At 32.5% G+C, this 23,959-nt stretch overlaps 1 protein-coding gene and 1 long non-coding RNA gene across 2 annotated transcripts in view; both read left to right on the top strand.

Annotated features, from left to right (window-relative positions):
• The window catches only part of LOC143058020 (uncharacterized), a 71,237-nt gene extending 59,274 nt beyond the window's left edge, over positions 1 to 11,963 (top strand). Inside the window, exons 15-18 of the mRNA XM_076231480.1 lie at positions 1,423 to 1,502; positions 2,248 to 2,457; positions 3,676 to 3,871; positions 10,454 to 11,963. Coding sequence (XP_076087595.1) covers positions 1,423 to 1,502; positions 2,248 to 2,457; positions 3,676 to 3,871; positions 10,454 to 10,621 — 654 coding nt within the window. The 3' untranslated portion in view covers positions 10,622 to 11,963. The remainder of the gene's footprint in view (positions 1 to 1,422; positions 1,503 to 2,247; positions 2,458 to 3,675; positions 3,872 to 10,453) is intronic.
• Positions 11,964 to 20,481: 8,518 nt separating this feature from the next.
• Positions 20,482 to 22,796, top strand: LOC143059282 (uncharacterized). Its single transcript, XR_012973465.1, has 2 exons — positions 20,482 to 20,659; positions 22,544 to 22,796. It is a non-coding gene; the product is annotated as an uncharacterized LOC143059282 (long non-coding RNA).
• The last annotated feature ends 1,163 nt before the right edge of the window (positions 22,797 to 23,959 follow it).

The raw sequence follows: 23,959 nt of genomic DNA, 5'->3' as shown, positions 1-23,959 counted from the left end.
ATACCCCCGCTTTAAAAAAATGTGGGCGAACTGTGAATTCATTTATTTTCGTGAGTACTAATTTATTGTGGGAAAAATCCATTTTTCGTTGATATTTGAATTCCTGGGTTTTCTATGGAAAAGTAATAATTTGTTGAACATTTAAATTGGTGATTTCCCTGTACCTAGGAAATCAAAGAAAATTTGTATTGAATAATAAGGAATCTACAGTAAGTAACAATTTATTTTATTACTTCTGATTTCAAGTCTAAAGCTCAAAAGTCTAACATTTTACAAATGGGCTTGATGTAATTTTTTTTAAAATTCACTGAATTTGACATGGTTTGCCAATAGTTGACATTTAATACATGTTTTTTTAATCTATAATAGATATTAAACTGACCTAGAAAAATCCAATTGCACGGGTTTTATTTCTATGTTTATATTGCTTATATGGGCATTGGGGGTTAACTCGATAGTTAATTAGATGGCGTGTTGACTAAAAAACACACAAACGAAGATACATTTTATTGAGCCCGTGCCAGGTTTATTAGTTACACAGTGTTCAATTATTCTAATACGAGAATTTATCGGGTTAATAAAATTCATATCGGGTGAGGCGAAGCCAAACCCAATATGAATTTTATTGACCCAATAAATTCCTTATTAGGACAATTGAACACTGTGTAACGAATTTATCCTGATTTTGTTATATTACATAAAGATTATATTTAAATTCAATATGAGGACAATATCAACCAAATATATTTTAGATATTTAATATAAAACTGTGAAAAATTAAAAATATCAGGACTATACAGCAACTGAATTTAAAAAAAATAAATTATTAGGGCAATGGTATAAGGGAGATAATCCCAATTGATTTAATAAATAAGGGAGATAATTCCTATTGACGTAATAAAAAATTGTACTGAAATTTATTAGGACAATATCAGCCAATCAAATTCTAGAAATTACTCTCAATCAGGATAAAATTGTTTATTTTAGACTTTTTTAATTTAAGATAAATGTTATACATTGTTAAAATCAAATATGAGAATTTGAGTCAAATTGATGAACATGAACTTTTAACAGCTAGTGCCCCTTTAAAGAAGAAAGAAAGATAAAAGTTTTTTGTCCCGCAATTTGTAACAAAACACATACAGGTGTGATTTGGTAAAAAGAAATGATAAATAAAAACATTGAAAGGAAACATCAACATGGGTTTTGAGATTTGAAAGAAAATATTTTTTACTGTTTTTGTATCTGATAGTGAAATAAACTTTTTTTATATATATATAAATTTCTATGACATTGCAGAGTTATGGAACTTTAGAAGTTAAAATATTTTTAAAAAACTGTCCAGTTGGCGACAGGCATAAGAAGCATGCATGGCACAGCTCTTTATCATGTTTGCTATAGTTGTTGTATTCTTTCTTTCAGGGTTCTCTACCACCAGCAGAAGAAAGACATCACATGATAGAATCTATACCAGGGAAACTGGGTGTTCATACAAAGGATGAGTATGTATCTATTATAACTTATTTATTTGTTTTTGAGTTTAAAGTAAAGTAAAGTAAAGTAATCTTTATTTAAAGTCGGGTTTCGTATATACACAATAACAAAGAACATGAGCTCTTAAGAGCTCTTTAACCGACTGTTTATGTTACTTTCTAAAGTCTATAGCTACAAGTTGATCTCTACAAAAAAAAAACAAAGGATATAGGGTATCAATCCATGACATAAAATTAGTACATGCACAGCCAAAAACACAAAAGCAAAGGAACAGTGCTCTATAGGTTTATCTTTTAAATTATTTTGGGGTTCCCCTAAACAAAACACAGATTTTACCTGGTCTATAAACGGGGTAGGGATCTTATAACACTACACACTGAATATGAGGACTGTCTTACAACAGTGTTAACAATTTTAAAACTCTGCTTATAAAGTGATTTAGCTTTCTTTTTGTATACAAGTAACTTTTCTTACAGTGTGACACTAATTGCTAGGGACAATCTAAATATGGTATTTTACAAATTTTTATATCTATTCTAAGGACAAGGGACAATCCAAATATGGTATTTTAAAAATGATTTTTTCCTTTCTAGGGACAAGGGACAATCTAAATATGGTATTTTACTAATGATTTTTCCTTTCTAGGGACAAGGGACAATCCAAATACGGTATTTTACAAATGATTTTTTTTCTATTCTAGGGACAAGGGACAATCTAAAGACGGTATTTTACAAATCATTTTTTCTATTCTAGGGACAAGGGACAATCCAAATATGGTATTTTACAAATGCAATGGACCACAGCAATCCCAGCACCTGTGTCACGTAACCATTATCCTGAGAGATATTCTGCCATGTCTGGCATGTCTGATGCAACCTCTGAACTAGGGGGCAGCACTGTACGGTCGGTCCAATCAAAATGTCATCTACCTGCTATTATAGAAAAGTATGGAAGATCTGAAAGGTATTTGTTTAATCATAGATGTTACTGTATGTATAAACTTGAAAGGCATTGACAATATATAAACATTAAAAAAAAATTGCAATGAACTATCATCGCGAAAAGTTGCAGCGAGGTAGGTTTCTTGGAAAAGAAGATAGCATTATTTGTATGTAGCTTTTGCAAACTCACTATGGTTTTAATTTTTATTTGTGTCGATTGTTCAGCAACCAGAATAACAAATATAAGCTTAACATTCTGAACTAACATTATGTTATTAAAATTCTGAATTCAAAGTATGTGCTCATACAGTCAAACTAACTAATTTTAAAAGATTTGTCATATTATGACTGCTATATATAGGTCAATAGGAGACTAGATGAGCGTTAGATACAATGCTTTCTTTTAAAAAGGACTATACAATTTATTTGTACTATTAAAATAGATAGAAATTTGAGCAATATAAGTAAAATGGAAATTTACGTTGGCTGAGACAAAAGATTCTCATTTTACAGATAGAGTATGACTTTTGCAGTTTATAAACATTTAACGCTCAATAATGTTCAATTCTGAGCCTACTCTGTATTCATCATATAGTTTAAAAAAAGACTTTCAGTGAGCATTGATGTTGGTCACTTGTGATTCCTTTTACCAATAAAATTAAGGTGAATCAGAGTATTCAAGGAAAGGCCTCCGACACAAAGTAAAGTAAAACAGATAATTGTCAGATACGTTGAAATGTTCTTAATTATAAATAAACTGTTTACTAAACTTTGAATTTTTAAAAACTAAGGTTTTTCTACCTCAGGAATAGATAACCCTAGTTGTTTTGGGCGAAACTTTAAGTAATGGTTTGTCGTCACTGCTCATCAACTTCGTACTTTGGCCTTTTTTAAACATCTTTTGATTCGAGTGTCACTGATGAGTCTTTTGTAGACGAAATGCACCTCTGGCCCAAATATTAGATTTCAATCCTGGTATCTACCATGAGTTTATTTATTTATATGCATGCAAGTTAACTTTTACTGAAATTCATAGTGTTTCTTTGCAATAAAATTAATGTATTTTACCCTCATTTTCAGGAAAGATACTACTGAGATGACCGACAGTTTTTCATTGCTATCAAACTAATATATTTTCCATCATTTTCAGGACAGATACAACTGAGATGACCGACCTCCCTCATCTTCCAGGAGGAATCTATACAATTAATGTAATGAATATATTTTCCATCATTTTCAGGACAGATACAACTGAGATGACAGACTTCCCTCATCTCCCAGGAGGAATCTATACCCCTGACTATAAATGGGACTATCCCATCCCACCACCCCCTGCCAAGGAATCTCGGATCAGTATACCTTACATAAAGAAAGAGCATGAGAGATACTGCAAATATTATACATTAGTCAAGAAAAAGATGCAAAATTACACATCAGTAAGTTTTAAACATAAATGTGCAAAAGTGGCCTTAAAAATTGTATATTCTGTTCTTTAAGGTTTACCCTTGTTTGTAAAATGCTCAAGTTTTACCCTTGTTTGTCTGTAGGTCCCTACATCCTGAAATTGGTTCTCATTCTCCACCTTTGCTTGCCTCAACCAAATTTTATACACAATTCTTATTACCACATTTGAAAATGTGCGGTGTCACTTTTACCTTTCAAGAGTAATGACTCTTTACAAATGGAAAAGTTTGCCTCAACCAAATATTATGACTTTTATACATGATGCTTATAACCACAAAACACACATCAAGTGTGAATTTGGGTAGTGTCACTTTTATAGTTCTTAAGTATTGTTCCTTTATAATGGTGTGTGCAAGCGAAGGCATCATCTGTGTCCCATGAACTCCTTCCCCATTTATTTTATGATTAATGAGATTTTTTCGACTTGTAAATACAACTTATGCAGTGGGATATGGTTCACTAAAACCTTTTTTATGGCCCCGCAACAAAGTTGTCCGAAATTCCGTCATTCTGTCATTCTGCAACAATGATATGAAGTTTTTTTCTAAACGCCTTCAGATATTCGGCTGATTTTTGGTATGTGAGTTAACCATGATGTGTTACAGATCAAGTTTATGTTTCGTACCGTTCTGTTAATTTTTGACGAAATTACGGCCTTTGAACTTTGATAAATTGTTGAAAATCACAGTTATACAGACTTTTTTTTTCTAAATGCCTTCAGATATTGGGCTTATTTTTGGTATGTGAGTTAGCAATGATGAGTTACTGATCAAGTGTAAGTTTTGTTCCGCTCCGCTTATTTTTGCCGAAATTATGGGCTTTGGACTTTGAAAAATTGTTGCAAATCACAGTTATACAGACTTTTTTCTAAATTTTTTCAGATATTGGGATGATTTTTTGCATGTGTGTTAACCAAGATGAGTTACAGATCAAGTTTAAGTTTTGTTCCCCTCAGCTAATTTTTGCTGAAATTAAGGGCTATAGACTTTGATAAATTGTTGAAAATCACAGTTAAACAAGATTTTTGTTCTAAATGCTTTCAGATCTTGTGCTGATTTTTGGTATGTGAGTTATGCATGATGAGTTACAAATCAGTTTAAGTTTTGTTTCGCTTCGCAAATTTTTGCCAAAATTGAGGGTTTACAACTTTGAATATTGTTTAAAATCATAGTTATACAGACTTTTTTGCTCCATGCCTCCAGATTTTGAGCTGATTTATGATACGTGAGACTACCATCATGTTTGTGTCCACATGTGTTATAGAAATTGCAGATTTTTCGTTTTTTTGAGACGGGGCCATTCGTGTCGCTTTGACACATCTAGTTTTTTAAATTTTCCAAAGCATCATATTTGTTATATTTTATGCCCCACCTATGATAGTAGAGGGGCATGATGTTTTCTGGACTGTGCGGCCGTTCCTCTGTTTGTCCATATGTCAGTCCGTTCGTCTGTCCTGCTTCAGGTTAAAGTTTTTGGTCGAGGTAGTTTTTGATGAAGTTTGAAGTCCAATCAACCTGAAACTTAGTATTCATGTTCCTTATGAATGATCTTTAAAATTTTTTATCCCATGCATTATTGGATTTGACATCAAGCAAAAGAAATTATAGAAAAGAAAGGATGTGGCTTATCCAAACTTGCCAATTGATTGATTGATTGATTAATTGCTGGTTGCTTAACGTCCAGTGGCAAATATTTCATGCATATTCAGAACGAGAACAAGTTCACAATAAATACAATAGGTAGGTTGATACGATAGGGGCCATCTGGGATGATGGTCGGGGAAATTTGGACTGCCACTGGAAAATGAGGGTATCTTGGATAGGGACAGAAATTTTGCCTTGCAACAGGCCACCTACGGATCCCTCAAAAGAGTTGTTGCAAGGGTTCTTAACGTGCAAAGAGCGTGGCACTCTCTTTACACGAGGCATCAGATTTAATGTCCCCCTTCTGATCATACGTGACTGCGAACTTGATACATCCCGCACAGCCAAACAAACTTCGGCAAGCATTTTACTGCCGGTCGAGAGAAGACCAAGTGACCATATTTCTATACCCCAGTCACCCTTGGGGGTTACTTGCCAATTGAGAACAAGGGGCCTTTTAAAGCTGACTATGCAGTATGGGCTAAGTGCTTTTGTTGGAGGCAGTACGGTAACCTCATATTGTTAATTTCTGTGTCACTTGGTCTCTTGTGGAGAGTTGTCTCATTGGAAATCATACCACATCTTCTTTTTTGTACTGATAGCATACAAGAATTCTTTATTAACGTCTAGAAGATAATATTCAGTCTAATTTGAAAGATTTCTAGATATTTGAGGAATGTGGAAATTCTGCAAAATTCATATATGTGAGTTTTTTTAAATAAAGTATTTGATAAAAATCACAGCATGAAGCATGTATACATTATTGAATGAGCACAATAGTCAGTCTAAGAATCAGACAGTATTCAAATAAATTCTATAGCCCATCACAACTTTTTAGCTTCTCTAAAATACAAAAGTTTTGAAGGAAAAATAGGAATAAACATAAAACTGAAAATTTAAATTAATTTTTAGGCCAAGATTTTTTATAGTGCCATACCTTTATCTGAAAAGTATGTTTTACTTTTTTTTAATAAAAAAAAAGGGGGGGGGGAGAAAGTTCCTTTAAGAAACATAAAAGTATTATACCGTACATTTCAACTTTATCATATATATCCTCAAATGTTTTTGTATATATATAGCATGGGAACACACCAAACAAAAATCATGAAGAAAGATCCATTAACCAACATATTAATGAACCCTTTCGTTTGTGATTATATTGACTAGAAATTACAATCCCCTGTAATGACATTTGATAAAAAATGTAAATCCTCTTGATACAAAACTGACAAAAAAAACTGTATTTGTCATTTTTCCAGTCTAAAGTCATTTGATTTATTCTTTTTAATACTCCTGATCATACACAGTCCTATAAGGAACAAATTCCAATTCCTCTGAAAAGTAAAAGGCATGAAATTAAGAGTGCATCTTCTACAATTTTTTGGTAAAGATTGCATGCAATCAAAACCCTATGGAACTGACTTGATATCTAAATCTTCCAAGACTTATCACTACCTTTTGATATACAAAATATAGTGCATTGATCATAACATTCTATACATCCTATCAACGAACATTTCCAGAAATGTATCAATGTAATATATGCTCAGATATTCATGGCACACAATGATGTTACACATGACAAGAAAATTACATAACTTTTGCAAGGTGCAGGAATCTAATATCTGTTCTAAAATTATAAATGATGTCATTGTTAAATTCATCTTTAAAATTGGAGTTATCTTCCTTTGTCTAGAACTGCTGTGAAATCAACTGCAACCAATGCCATATTTAATTTTACTTCTCACTGATAAAAGAGGGACGAAAGATACCAAAGGGACAGTCAAACTCATAAATCTAAAACAAACTGACAACGCCATGGCTAAAAATGAAAAAGACAAACAGAAAAACAATAGTACACATGACACAACATAGAAAACTAAAGAATAAACAACACGAACCCCACCAAAAACTAGGGGTGATCTCAGGTGCTCCGGAAGGGTAAGTTGAAGCAACTATACTGTTCAGTGCTTACAAGCACTTTGATTTTTTATCACACTGTAAAGATTTTTTTCTGTCAATGAAGTTCTGCAGTCAAATTTGTGTATACATAGAACCAAAGGATCGAAAACTTTTGAAATTAGTCATTATATAAAAAGCTTCATCCATGGCAGTGTTTAGTGGACTGTGCATATGAGGCAATGAATTGCAATATTGGTAAGCATGTAATTGCTCAATAAGGCTTATTTGACAATCTAGCACATTATTTTTGCATGATTTGTATCAATATTTGATATACACGAAGTTGTTTAAAGGACAATTACTGAAAGAAAAAAATATTCAAGCTTCTTTTCTCAAGTTCAAAGTGAACATTTTTTATGTAAACTTTCTAGGGCTCTGTGAAGACCTTACTTTGACCTATAATGGTTTACTTTTACAAATTGTATCATTGGCACTCATACCACATGGTGAACAGACATTAGAATGAAAAACTTGTATGATGGAAAAAAAATGTTTCTATAGTATAAAGTGAAAAATAGACAACCTTGATCTTCATTTTTAGCTCACCTGGCCCGAAGGGCCAAGTGAGCTATTCCCATCACTTTGCGTCCGGCGTCCGTCGTCGTCGTCGTCGTCCGTCGTCCGTCGTCCGTCGTCGTCCGTCGTCGTTAACTTTTACAAAAATCTTCTCCTCTGAAACTACTGGGCCAAATCAAACCAAACTTGGCCACAATCATCATTGGGGTATCTAGTTTAAAAAATGTGTGGCGTGACCCGGTCAACCAACCAAGATGGCCGCCACGGCTAAAAATAGAACATAGGGGTAAAATGCAGTTTTTGGCTTATAACTCAGAAACCAAAGCATTTAGAGCAAATCTGACATGGGGTAAAAATGTTTATCAGGTCAAGATCTATCTGCCCTGAAATTTTCAGATGAATCGGTCAATCGGTTGTTGGGTTGCTGCCCCTGAATTGGTAATTTTGAGGAAATTTTGCTGTTTTTGGTTATTATCTTGAATATTATTATAGATAGAGATAAACTGTAAACAGCAATAATGTTCAGCAAAGTAAGATTTACAAATAAGTCAACATGACCAAAATGGTCAGTTGACCCGTTTAGGAGTTATTGCCCTTTATAGTCAATTTTTAACCATTTTTCGTAAATTAAAGTAATCTTTTACAAAAATCTTCTCCTCTGAAACTACTGGGCCAAATTAATTCAAACTTGGCCACAATCATCTTTGGGGTATCTAGTTTAAAAAATGTGTGGCGTGACCTGGTCAACCAACCAAGATGGCCGCCACCGCTAAAAATAGAACATAGGGGTAAAATGCAGTTTTTGGCTTATAACTCAAAAACCAAAGCATTTTGAGGAAATCTGACATGGGATAAAAATGTTTATCAGGTCAAGATCTATCTGCCCTGAAATTTTCAGATGAATCGGTCAATCGGTTGTTGGGTTGCTGCCCCTGAATTGGTAATTTTGAGGAAATTTTGCTGTTTTTGGTTATTATCTTGAATATTGTTATAGATAGAGATAAATTGTAAACAGCAATAATGTTCAGCAAAGTAAGATCTACAAATAAGTCAACATGACCAAAATGGTCAGTTGACCCCTTTAGGAGTTATTGCCCTTTATAGTCAATCTTTAACCATTTTTCATAAATCTAAGTAATCTTTTACAAAATCTCCACTGAAACTACTAGGCCACAATCATCTTTGGGGTATCTAGTTTGAAAAATGTGTCCGATGACCTGGCCATTCAACCAAGATGGCCGCCACGGCTAAAAATAGAACATAGGGGTAAAATGCAGTTTTTGGCTTATAACTATGAATAGTTATCAAAAGTACCAGGATTATAATTTTATACGCCAGACGCGCGTTTCGTCTACATAAGACTCATCAGTGACGCTCAGATCAAAAAAGTTAAAAAGCCAAACAAATACAAAGTTGAAGAGCATTGAGGACCCAAAATTCCAAAAAGTTGTGCCAAATACGGCTAAGGTAATCTACTCCTGGGGTATGAAACCAAAGCATCTAGAGCAAATCTGACAAGAAGTTAAATTGTTAATCAAGTCAATATCTATCTGCCCTGAATTTTTCAGATGAATTGGACAACTGGTTGTTGGGTTGCTGCCCTCCAATTGGTAATTTTTAAAGAAGTTTTGCCGTTTTTGGTTATCTTGAATACTATTATAGATAGCGATAAACTGTAAACAGCAATAATGTTCAGCAAAGTAAGATCTACAAATAAGTCAACATGACCTAAATGGTCAATTGACCCCTTAAGGAGTTATTGCCCTTTATAGTCAATTTTTAACAATTTTCATTAATTTGGTAAATTTATGTAAATTTTTACCAAATATAGTCTTCTGTTACTAATGAGCAAAGTTCATTATAGATATTATTGTAAGAAGCAAAATCGTTCAGTAAAGTAAGAACTTCAAACACATCACCATCACCAAAATACAATTTTGTCATGAATCCATTTGTGTCCTTTGTTTAATATGCACATAGACCAAGGTGAGCGACACAGGCTCTTTAGAGCCTCTAGTTTTAGCTCAATAATGGTAGTATTTTCAAGACATTGTTATTCCCTTGTAAAGCTAATTTCCTAATGCACTTAGGTTAGCTTGCTAGCTTTATATCTGTATAATATATTCGTAATAGGTTCTATCAACCTAAAATATAATATATACAGGTTTAACATTGCCTATCTATATTGATTGCAGATGTCAATCTTAATTACAACGTTTGAGCAAACATTTATACATACAAAGCAAGCATTCCAACCAAAACTTTGTTACAAGCATTGGGAAATCCGCTTTTTAATGATGTTTATAGCTTCAAATTTGAATGTACAGTTCAGTATTGGGTCTTTGTGATCCTACTTTTCCATTTTTCGTAAACCTGGATAGTTTTATCTTTTTAAACCAACTAATTTGTTTTCTTTTTTTTTTCTTTTTTTAGAAAACACGGGGAAGCCATACAATAAAGTCATCACTTCCGAGAGTAGAAGTAAAGAAAGCCATTCCAGAGAAGCTAAAGTTACCAAAGGAACTGACTCATTTATCACGTGTCTCTAGTGTTTTATTTCCACCAATCACATTGAATCAGCTCATGTCAGCACGATCGTAACACAAATATTAATTAATGTATAATTTTTCTATGAAGAAAAAAATAAGACCGTGTCTTAAGGGATGTACTACAAATGATGTAATCAGCTTATGTTGTAACACAGATATTAAAGAATTTATAATTTTTTTATGAGGACAAAACAATAGACAATGTCTGAAAGGATGTCCTACAAATGTAAAAAGGCTGAAAAAAGGCTATAAGGTTGTGAGAATTGTTTATTCTAATCTTCATTGAATAGAATAGAATTTGAATGGAACATCTTTTTCCAGTTAAGAAAGTAGCATACGAAGCATTGATTTTATTTTTGTGCAGGTCAGAAATAGTTTTCATTTGTTTAAATTTCTGTTCTCATTATTTGAGTTGTTTATATGGAAAGAACATTGTTTACTTTTAGCATGTTTAATATAGTATTTTCTTATGAAATACAACTATGTGAATTCATAATTTAAAATATATTTTATTTACTTGTTCCTGATGGTGTTTTTATGCCCCACCTATGATAGTAGATGGGCATTATGTTTTCTGGTCTGTGCCTCTGTCCTTATGTTCGTCCGTCCGTGTGTTCTTTTGCTTAAGGTTAAAGTTTTTGGTCAAGGTAGTTTTTGATGAAGTTAAGTCCAATCAACTTGAAACAAAGTACACATGTTCCCCATGTTATGATCTTTCTAATTTTAATGCCAAATTATAGTTTTGACCCCAATTTCATGGTCCACCAAACATAGAAAATGTAGTGCGAAGTTCAGGTTAAAGTTTTTGGTCAAGGTAATTTTTGATGAAGTTAAAGTTACATCAACTTGAAACTTAGTACACATGTTCCCCATGTTATGATCTTTCTAATTTTAATGCCAAATTATAGTATTGACCCCAATTTCACGGTCCACTGAACATGTAAAATGATAGTGCAAGTGGGGCATCCGTGTACTATTGACACATTCTTGTTATCAATATTTTAAAGAAAATAGAGCTAACTCACTTAACATGGTCTTTTTTTTTTCACTTAGTTCATTACCAAATTTTCTTGAGACATTCAAGACCACATTACATTTATTTGAGTGAGGTTGAAGAGACTTAAAGCAACTAAATATCAGTTTCCAGGTCAAATTATGCTCAAAAATTTACTCTCACTACCATATTTTATCATATTCAATTAAAAATCCCCAATTTGAATTCAACTTCTGAACTTGGAAATTTACAAATATAACAAATATTACAAAGTAAGTGCTATAAACCTCTTTTTTATACCTATACAATATTGTGATAATGATGCAGTATTTTTGTTATCTTGTTATTAATGATATTTTGTTTATAATTTGTTAATCATAATAAACACATTTAACTTTGATATTTTATTTGCCTATTAGTGATGGAAGTAATGTAATATTCAAAGTGAAATCACAAAAATACTGAACTCAAAGGAAAATTCAAAACAGAAAGTCCCTAATCACATGGGAAAATCAAAAGCTCAAACACATCAAACGAATGAATTAACAACTGTCATATTCCTGACTTGGTACAGGCATTTTCAGATGTAGAAATGGTTGATTAAACCTGGTTTTACAGCTAGCTAAACCTCTCACTTGTATGATTTACCATTGATTGCTCTTTCAAGGATGTCAATCTATCTTAGCATGCCCTTTTTGCTTTTGTTGAACATTTTTAACACATCTATACGTGTGTGAACACAAGTGTGAGAAGGTTGTTGAGAGTCTTTTTTATGACCAGAAAAATGTAGATAAATGGCAAAACCATTCAGACTTAAATTCAAAAATGAAGGAGTGAAATATAAAAAAGAAAAATATCAACATAGAAAAGGGCAATCAAATTTTGTCTACATGTTGAAGACACCATGGCCAAAAGTTCCAAAAAAGGACACAACAATTCCACAAAACACATTACAGAACCACACGAACTTGCAAAGGACCTTGATCTAACCAAGAAACCTGGTGAACCATTCTATATTACAGTTATCACTTATACATGTTATACAATTAAACATTTTCTTGAAAGTTATAAGTGTTCATTGGAGAAAAAATCTCTAAATTTTATATAACACTGTTACGGCCAGAAATTACCTTTAAATTTTAGCCAACAAAAGACACAAATCAATAATAAAATTTAACAATATTTATTATACAAAAGTTTACAAAAAGTATTACACAAATATTACTGTCAACTTAACTGTCAAAATATGAGTATACATGTTTATCGATGTCTAAGTCTAAGTGTGAGAATTTTAGTGTCTATATATATATAGTTGTCACGGAAAATACTAGAACACTCTAGAATGGAACGTCCTAGAAATTTACAACGGAAGTTTCTAGTAAAATGTAGAAGTTTATATAACGCATCTTTTATTAGGATCATTCTGGAAAGTTCCAATCATTCTGTAATTGTTCCAGTGATTTCTAAACTGCACAGTTCTAAGATTATTCTGTAAACAACTATCAGGCCACACAACACAAATCAGGCCAACATAAATAAATACACTAATTACAATATCATAACAACACACAACACCATGAAATTGAACTAGATTAGAAAGAAAGGTGACATTCCAATGAATTCATTTAATTGAATTAGGAATAGCACTTTTATAGAGAATTCTGTATAATGTTTTTTTTTATAGACCACACTGTAACTGTTAAGTTGAACAAAAATAAAAGCAATAAACTTGGGCTCGAAATATATTTGAGGAAGAATGTTTCAGTTTAATAAAAGTGTTTGTCTCTTCTAAGATTAAGACATAAACTAGAGGCTCTAAAGAGCCTGTGTCGCTCACCTTGGTCCATGTGAATATTAAACAATGGACACAGATGGATTCATGACAAAATTGTGTTTTGGTGATGGTGATGTGTTTGTAGATCTTACTTTACTAAACATTCTTGCTGCTTACAATTATCCCTATCTATAACAGTACTTTCTGTGGAAAATGTTATTGAAAATCTTCAAATTTTAAGAAAATTGTTAAAAATTGACTATGAAGGGCAATAACTCCTTAGGGGGTCAATTGACTATTTTGGTCAGACTGACTTATTTTTAGTTTTTACTTTGCTGTACATTATTGCTGTTTACAGTTTATCTCTATCTATAATAATATTCAAGATAATAGCAAAAAACAGCAAAATTTCCTCAAAATTACCAATTCAGGGGCAGCAACCTAACAACCGATTATCCGATTCATCTGAAAATTTCAGGGCAGATAGATCGTGACCTGATCAACAATTTTACTTCCTCTCAGATTTGCTCTTAATGCTTTGGTTTTTGAGTTATAAGCCAAAAACTGCATTTTACCCCCATGTTCTATTTTTAGCCAAGGTGGCCATCTTGGTTTGTTGGCCGAGTTACCGGACACATTTTTTTAACTAGATACCCAATGTTGATTATGGCTAAGTTTGGTTAAATTTGGCACAGTAGTTTCAGAGGAGAAGATTTTTCTAAAAGATTACTAAGATTTACGAAAAATGGTTAAAAATTGACTATAAAGGGCAATAACTCCTAAAGTGGTCAACTGACCATTTTGGTCATGTTGTCGTATTTGTAGATCTTACTTTGCTGAACATTATTGCTGTTTACAGTTTATCTCTATCTATAATAATATTCAAGATAATAACCAAAAACGGCAAAATTTCCTTAAAATTACCATTTCAGGGGCAGCAACCGAACAACGGAATGTCCGATTCATCTGAAAATTTCAGGGCAGACAGACCTTCACCTGATGAACAATTTTATTCATGTCAGATTTGCTCTAAATGCTTTGGTTTTTGAGTTGTAAGCCAAAAACTGCATTTTACCCCTATGTTCAATTTTTAGCCATGGCGGCCATCTTGGTTGGTTGGCCGGGTCACCGGACACATTTTTAAATCTAGATACCACAATGATGATTATGGCTAAGTTTGGTTAAATTTGGCCCAGTAGTTTCAGAGGAGAAGATTTTTCTAAAAGATTACTAAGATTTACGAAAAATGGTTAAAAAATTGACTATAAAGGGCAATAACTCTTAAAGTGGTCAACTGACCATTTTGGTCATGTTGACTTATTTGTAGATCTTACTTTGCTGAACATTATTGCAGTTTATCTCTATCTATAATAATATTCAAGATAATAACCAAAAACAGCAAAATTTCCTTAAAATTACCATTTCAGGGGCAGCAACCCAACAACGAAATGTCCGATTCATCTGAAAATTTCAGGGCAGATACATCTTGACCTGTTGAACAATATTACCCCATGTCAGATTTGCTCTAAATGCTTTGGTTTTTGAGTTATAAGCCAAAAACTGCATTTTACCCCTATGTTCTATTTTTAGCCATGGCGGCCATCTTGGTTGGTTGGCCGGGTCACCGGACACATTTTTTAAACTAAATACCCCAATGATGATTGTGGCCAAGTTTGGTTAAATTTGGCCCAGTAGTTTCAGAGGAGAAGATTTTTGTAAAAGTTAACGCAGGACGACGACGGACGACGGACGACGGACGACGACGGACGCCGGACGCCAAGTGATGAGAAAAGCTCACTTGTCCCTTTGGGCCAGGTGAGCTAAAAGAGTAATCAAGGATACCAGACTTATAATTTTGTAAATCAAATAAATGCATGCAGACATTTAACACTGAATATTAAAATATAGGATAAAGACAACAAGCAAATGCACGATTATGTTAAATTTTGTGGAAGGGTTAAGCAGATTAGTGAACCTTGAACAATCTTTAAACAGTATAAAGGTTTTTTGAATTTTTCTGTCAATAAGAAATTTCAATAGAAATGTTCAAAATGAAGCGGACTTGAAATGAAATTGGCAGATTGGTAGCAAATATTTGTGTCCATACATTTGTACCCAAAATGAGAGAATGAAAAAAATGTAGAATTACAAAATATCGAACTCTAGGAAAAGTTCAAAACGAAAGTCCTTTAAAAAATTGCAAAGTAAAAGGCTACAATACATTTGTAAATCTAACGAATGGAAAACAACTGTCATATTCCTGACTTGGTACAGCCATTTTCTTGTGTATAAAATGAAAAAAATATTAAAACCATGCTTTGATATATATAAAAATATTTATACGTGTTTCATGCAACAGTAAGAATTTATTTGAATAAATTAATAAATATATTACTGGTTGCTAATGAAATTTTCTATTACAAAACACATCTTGTTATTAGTTAATTCAAATAGATTTAAAAATAAAGTTTTAATCAATGGATGTCATTTGCTTATATGATTCCATTGAATATTGATCTTTGATCCTCTTCTAATGGTTTTAAGGTTGTTGCAGTGTTAAGAAATTGCGGCTGCATTTCATCACTTTCATCATCAGTGATTATGATCTTTGAGTCGTATTCTGATAGATGATGGTTTGGTTTGACCCAACTTGTTTGTATTACCTTGATAAGCCAATATGTGTTCATCAACCCTTTACCCTGCAAACAAAAAGTTTTAATTATTTTTAAGTAAAATTGAGAATGGAAATAGGGAAAGACGTATGACTCGACTAATTTAATCTTCTTGATAAGCCAATGTGTCTTCATTAACCCTTTACCCTGCAAACAAAAAGTTTTAATTATTTTTATTAGTAAAATTAGAAATAGGGAAAGACGTGAGATGGTGATCTGGTATGACCCGACTAATTTTAATTTTCTTGATAAGCCAATGTGTCTTCATTAACCCTTTACGCTGTATAATAAAGGCACGAGTAGTATACCAGCGATCCTGGGTCATTGCTCGACAGGAAACGAAGGATTATATTGGGTCAGGATGCCAGGCTATAATTAACCGATGTTCATTAATCATATATCGATTAACCGAAAGCAAGTGTGGGTCACAAAGCCATTCCGAGGGGAATAATAACGGAACAAAAGAAACGCTCAACCAAAGAATATAATATTCTAAGTACCTAGATGTGAAATTTTAGATGAACAAGCGTTTTAAAAAGACCTTTCAGAACAGCAAAGCTGACATGATTTTAATTTAGTCACAGAAAGGAGCAAGCTGTCTATTTCCTCAATGCTCTTCAACTTTGTATTTGTTTGGCTTTTTAACTGTTTTGATCTGAGCGTCACTGATGAGTCTTATGTAGACGAAACGCGCGTCTGGCGTATTAAATTATAATCCTGGTACCTTTGATAACTAATTAGATTGCTTTATTACATGAACATGTCATGAGGAACTCAAATCTGTTAGTAGTGGAGCAGAAACTGATTTTAAGAAGCACTCCAGTTCACCTTATGTGTTAACAAATCTGAGTAACATGCAGATCTTGCATCAACCTTTCGCCTTAAGGTGGTACCTAACACTACAGGGAGATAACTTTGTAAAGTCAGCCAAACGTTTTAATTACGTTGTGTTGTAAAAGGAATATTCGAAATGCGCATCTGGTGCAACAAAATTGGTACCGTTGATTTTATTACTACCACTGGGTCGATGCCTCTGCTGGTGGACTATTAGTCCCCGAGGGTATCACCAGCCCAGTAGCCAGTACTTCGGTACTGGCATGAAAATACGGATTTTTTTGTGTTATTAAAATTTGCTGTTACAAAATATTAGAAATTATTATAAATTAAGGAATGTATCTCCCTCATGCAAAGCTCTGATTCCTTTCACGAATTTGGCTATACTTTTTGGACCTTTTGGATTATAGCTCTTCATGTTTTATATAAGCTTTGGATTTCAAATATTTTGGCCACGAGCATCACTGAAGAGACATGTATTGTCGAAATGCGCATCTGGTGTAACAAAATTGGTACCGTTGATTTTATTACTACCACTGGGTCGATGCCTCTGCTGGTGGACTATTAGTCCCCGAGGGTATCACAGCCCAGTAGCCAGTACTTCGGTACTGGCATGAAAATACGGATTTTTTTGTGTTATTAAAATTTGCTGTTACAAAATATTAGAAATTATTATAAATTAAGGAATGTATCTCCCTCATGCAAAGCTCTGATTCCTTTCACGAATTTGGCTATACTTTTTGGACCTTTTGGATTATAGCTCTTCATGTTTTATATAAGCTTTGGATTTCAAATATTTTGGCCACGAGCATCACTGAAGAGACATGTATTGTCGAAATGCGCATCTGGTGCAACAAAATTGGTACCGTTGATTTTATTACTACCACTGGGTCGATGCCTCTGCTGGTGGACTATTAGTCCCCGAGGGTATCACCAGCCCAGCAGCCAGTACTTCGGTACTGGCATGAAAATACGGATTTTTTTTGTGTTATTAAAATTTGCTGTTACAAAATATTAGAAATTATTATAAATTAAGGAATGTATCTCCCTCATGCAATGCTCTGATTCCTTTCACGAATTTGACTATACTTTTTGGACCTTTTGGATTATAGCTCTTCATGTTTTATATAAGCTTTGGATTTCAAATATTTTGGCCACGAGCATCACTGAAGAGACATGTATTGTCGAAATGCGCATCTGGTGCAACAAAATTGGTACCGTTGATTTTATTACTACCACTGGGTCGATGCCTCTGCTGGTGGACTATTAGTCCCCGAGGGTATCACCAGCCCAGTAGCCAGTACTTCGGTACTGGCATGAAAATACGGATTTTTTTTGTGTTATTAAAATTTGCTGTTACAAAATATTAGAAATTATTATAAATTAAGGAATGTATCTCCCTCATGCAAAGCTCTGATTCCTTTCACGAATTTGACTATACTTTTTGGACCTTTTGGATTATAGCTCTTCATGTTTTATATAAGCTTTGGATTTCAAATATTTTGGCCACGAGCATCACTGAAGAGACATGTATTGTCGAAATGCGCATCTGGTGCAACAAAATTGGTACCGTTGATTTTATTACTACCACTGGGTCGATGCCTCTGCTGGTGGACTATTAGTCCCCGAGGGTATCACCAGCCCAGTAGCCAGTACTTCGGTACTGGCATGAAAATACGGATTTTTTTGTGTTATTCAAATTTGCTGTTACAAAATATTAGAAATTATTATAAATTAAGGAATGTATCTCCCTCATGCAAAGCTCTGATTCCTTTCACGAATTTGGCTATACTTTTTGGACCTTTTGGATTATAGCTCTTCATGTTTTATATAAGCTTTGGATTTCAAATATTTTGGCCACGAGCATCACTGAAGAGACATGTATTGTCGAAATGCGCATCTGGTGCAACACAATTGGTACCGTTGATTTTATTACTACCACTGGGTCGATGCCTCTGCTGGTGGACTATTAGTCCCCGAGGGTATCACCAGCCCAGTAGCCAGTACTTCGGTACTGGCATGAAAATACGGATTTTTTTGTGTTATTAAAATTTGCTGTTACAAAATATTAGAAATTATTATAAATTAAGGAATGTATCTCCCTCATGCAAAGCTCTGATTCCTTTCACGAATTTGGCTATACTTTTTGGACCTTTTGGATTATAGCTCTTCATGTTTTATATAAGCTTTGGATTTCAAATATTTTGGCCACGAGCATCACTGAAGAGACATGTATTGTCGAAATGCGCATCTGGTGCAACAAAATTGGTACCGTTGATTTTATTAAGCTTCTCAATGATTAAAATTGGTGTTTGTCAAATTGCTATACACAGCAAAAAGTGCCACGCATGTTCTACGCATGTTCTACGCATGTGACAAAATATGCGTGAAACGCATGTTTTTTGTGCGTTTAACACATGTTTTTTACATCATGCGTATAACAGGCGTTAAATAACATATGTTTAACATGTGTTACAAAACACATGTAAAATATCACATGTATAAAACATGTGTTTTTTCATACACATGTAAAATATATGTTTTACGCATGTTTTACATACATATTACTGTAAAAGGTATTTTTGAATACTTTTTTTTCACCATATTTACTTTTAATTTTTGTTTCAAATATTTGAGAATAAAATTGTATAATTCAGCATTCATATATGAATTAAAATTTTCTTTTGAGATTTGAATTTGCAATACATATGAACAGAAGCAACTATTTAGTTTAGTGTAATAATACAAAATGTAGAAATATATTGAAATCATCAATTCAGATGGATGATAGTGTTCATTAGTAAGAACGGTCTTGCTTTTAAAAATTACATACAATTTTGGATGAGATGATAAAATGAAAATAACAAAATGATTTTCAGTATATAATAAAAACAGTATGAGCACCAAATAATCAATTGAAGCAAAATAAATTTAAAAATGCAAATACAAAAGAGTCCAAGACTTGTGAAATAAAACCTTAAATGTATGAAGGATGCAATATTCGATCAAATCATTGTTAAAAGCCATATGACATGATGACTTGTACTAATTACATCTATATTATCTAGTGGATAAAACAGAAATGGAAATGGGGAATGTGTCAAAGATGCAACAACCCAAGGGTCAAATTGAATACTTTGTCAAAATTTTATGACAATTAAACAAACCAAATTAATGTTAGTGAAGGGTTGGGTACCACCTTAAAAGAACAAATGAATGATATTTTGTATACAGTTGTATTACATCAGTACATATCAGCTTGTCATCAATTCTGAGATCGTCCACCAGATATCATCATTATCCTGTACCATTGACTTTGAATTTATAAACTCAAATGTTTTATCATACTTTATTAAAAATAATGTAAAAAAGCAACACCTGCTTATGTAATGAGAAAACTGTTATTTGTTTTTATAGAAAGAAAAAAGTGGAACATAAACTATTCATTGCATATCATTTTGAATACTAGTAGTATAATTGAATGGTTAAACTGAGTATGGCTAGTCTAATGTATCTATTAAAGTGAAATTTCATTTATTAGAAATACTCTTTAAACAGTCATAATAAAAAAGATATATTTCCACCCTAAAAATAGAACCTTGAAATTAGCTAATTTAATTTTTTTTTTACAGAGATCTTTTATGCATAAGAAAAATATGCTGGACTCATGTGAAGTCCTTGAAGTGACTGCTGATTTTTGGCAGTACTTCAAGGACTTCTATGAAGAAAACATGTCATCAGCTGATTGCCCCAGGAAGTGGGAGGTGCTGGCTGGCATAGACAAGAAAAGGATGATTAATAGACGTTCCAAACAAGGTAGATTAACAACTTTAAGATTATTAATATGTTTAAAACTAAAATGTGATAAAATTGTCAATGAAACCACCAGAGGACAAATGACATAGAAGTTACTGTCAGCTTAAGGTTTATGTACAGCCTTCAATAATGAGCAGACCCATATTGCAGTATGTCTGTTTAAAAAAGCACTGTTTTCCAGCAAGACTGAAGTTGGTTTTCAAATTTATATTCAGTTTTACGTTTACAATTTTTGTGGGTTGATAAGCTGCTATCTCATTGTAATTGTTATTTACTAAACAATTATTTTAAATTATACATTTGAATTGAATAAATGAACAACACTTTTCTTTCCATAATCATTTAGTCAGGGAAATCTTTATGGAAAAGTAACGGGGGCTTGCGGGTCTGAATCAAATTTATTTTAAATATAGAATTTTGCTATTTTTTCAATAAATAAACTTTATCTTATACTTCATGGAAAAATTAAATAAAAATATGGGGTCATCTTTCTTTAAGCTCACAATCTGCTTTTTAATTAAGAAATGAATGCTTCTTTTTGTAAATTTATTGGGGTGTAAAAGCGTTGACCGAAGTACATTTTGTATGAAGCGCGGAAGCGCTTCATTCTTAAAATGTGTGCACGGTCAACGCTTTTACAACCCTATAAAGTTACAAAAAGAAGCATTCAATACTTATAATTACATTTTTTAGCTATGATCATGAAAACACGAATTTTATATATTTTTTATTTAATTCACCTGTGCACTTTATTGTTGGACCACGTGTTATCATGAATGAAAAGTTGTATTGAGCACTGCAACTGCTTACGGAATAACATGTGATGTGCAGTAAGCTAATCAGAATAAAGTATTATAATGAAACATACATCTAATGTAACTATTGAAGCATGCATTTATGTTGAACTAAATATAGGAGAAAAAAGGTGAAATTGAAATACAAAAAGAACTGAATTACAGAAATCGATTATATTTAACAAAAGTCTAGTTTAAGTACAGTACATTTGAAAAATAATAAAAAATATAGGTCACCGATGTTTTATAAAAGTATTTCAATTTTTATGCCAAAAAATGGCATTTTTTTCACCTAAGGGAGATAATTTGGAGCTTTTTTAATGATACAAATGTATATAAACATTTCAAACGTCATCTGGGGTCAAATCAAATTGATTTTTTAGTTAACTTTTGTACCATATCATAGAGTAACAACTATAGTAGTGTAATAAATAAATTTGTAATGAAAAAACAAATGTTTTAATTTTTAATGACTTTGTTTGTACCCTTAAGCCTCCTTACGCATCAACAAATTGTAACCATTGTCAAGAAGAAGTAAGAAATAAATAAATGATTAAACATTCAAGGTGATATATCACTGATTTATCAGGATAGTTGACAAAATTCAAATATATATCTGTTTTAAGAGTATTTAAGAATTGTATAAAAGCTTCTTGTAATATTATAAGAGTGTAAAATGTACTATGCATTTTAGTGACAACCGTTGAGAAGCATGTTGAAATGTATGTTGAATTTGATCGAGAATGTCAAATTTTTAAAGAAATTAAAGACAATGATTAAGATTTTAATAATTAAAGTTTCAAGTGTAACATGGAAGTAATTTCAGGATAAACAAAATATAGGTACATTGTCTTTCTTAGTTAGAACAAAGAAATTTACAGTTGACAGAAAATATAAAATGCTTATTAACCTATCGGTGGCCTTCGGCTGTTTTCTGCTGTATGACCAGATTGTTGTCGCTTAATTGACACATTTACATTCTCAAATGATACCCGAGACATATTTAAAAAGAGTAATTGAAGTAAAGAAACCTTTTAGCTATTGATTAGCATAAAAAGTAATGCATTTTTTGTTTGTTTATTTTTTTCAGATAAAGAAACATAAACAAAAGAAAAAGAACAATAGACTACAGAACCATAGAGCTAATAACAATGACTGTTTCACCATTAGCTTAAATAAATTTATAGCATTTAAGACAATTGCTTCATTTAAACTTGTTCACATCAAATATTTTAACCAAACTAAAAATATGTGGCTATGATGAATTCTCCTGTTTGTACGTCCATTTGTGCAACAAGTATTCTTTCCAGATTTTCACCAAACCATTCAATCTGTTAACCATATATAGGCCTGACATTATTTGTTCACAGAAAACTTTTTGTTCAAATGAGTTAGAATTTTATAGATACATTTGTATACAAGGATATATGTTGGCTGCCTTCTCCAAGAAAGGCACAAAAAGAGGGGGAGCTATTTATTGTAAATCGTATCGTAAAATCATATAACAGGTTTGCTTTTCGAATAAATCCAATTGAAAATAGACAAACAGTCATTTTTGGTCTGTAATTTTATTTTCATATATTTATATATATATTGCCTGTCAAATGGAGAATTGTGTTCAATATCACTTTGTGAAGAGATTTGGTATGATTGCCAAATAGACTTGAATTCAACAGATTCCAAAAGAAGCACATCTCAGCAATTATATGTCACATTACATCCTTTATGAATAGAACCTTTTCTGTTTGTATGGAATATAGGAGAATGAACTAGATAACTGGCTAAAAAAAAATTATGAATGATTGGTAAAACACTTTTCATTAGTTTGAAATATGTATTATACATATGTTTGTTACACACGTTATACACATCATTATAAACACATATTATTCGCATGTTTCCTACAACATATGTTTAACACATGGTTTTGAAACATGCGTTTTACATCACATATATTTTTCATGTGTAAAACGCACGAATAACGCATGTTTAAAACATGAGTTTTACATAACATGTATTTTTCATGCGTAAAACGCACGAATAACGCATGTTTAAAACATGAGTTTTACATAACATGTATTTTTCATGCGTAAAACGCATGAATAACGCATGTTGTAAACATGCGTTTTACATAACATGTATTGTTCATGCGTAAAACGCATGAATAACGCATTTTTAAAACATGCGTTTTACATGCTTGGTAGGAAAAAGACGTTTCCCATGCGTTACCAAACACATGTTTTACATATGTAAAACATGTGTAAAACATGCGTGGCACTTTCCCTGTGATATAACCAGTGTAATTTTTCTGACAAAACGGTTGGTTCAAAAAATTTTAAATTTTTATATTTTTATTAGAGTCTCAAAGTAAATACTTTGACAAAATTTTATGAAAATTAAACGAGCCAAATTAATTTTAGTGAAAGTGTTTGGTACCACCTTAAGAATCTGACAACACTTTGTCAATCATATTGGTCCTGTTGACAATTAGGTTTTTCTGTGTATC

This window comes from Mytilus galloprovincialis, chromosome 14 (genome assembly GCF_965363235.1).
Source record: "Mytilus galloprovincialis chromosome 14, xbMytGall1.hap1.1, whole genome shotgun sequence".
Classification (NCBI taxonomy): domain Eukaryota; kingdom Metazoa; phylum Mollusca; class Bivalvia; order Mytilida; family Mytilidae; genus Mytilus; species Mytilus galloprovincialis.
This window is presented reverse-complemented; position numbering and strand designations above follow the sequence as displayed.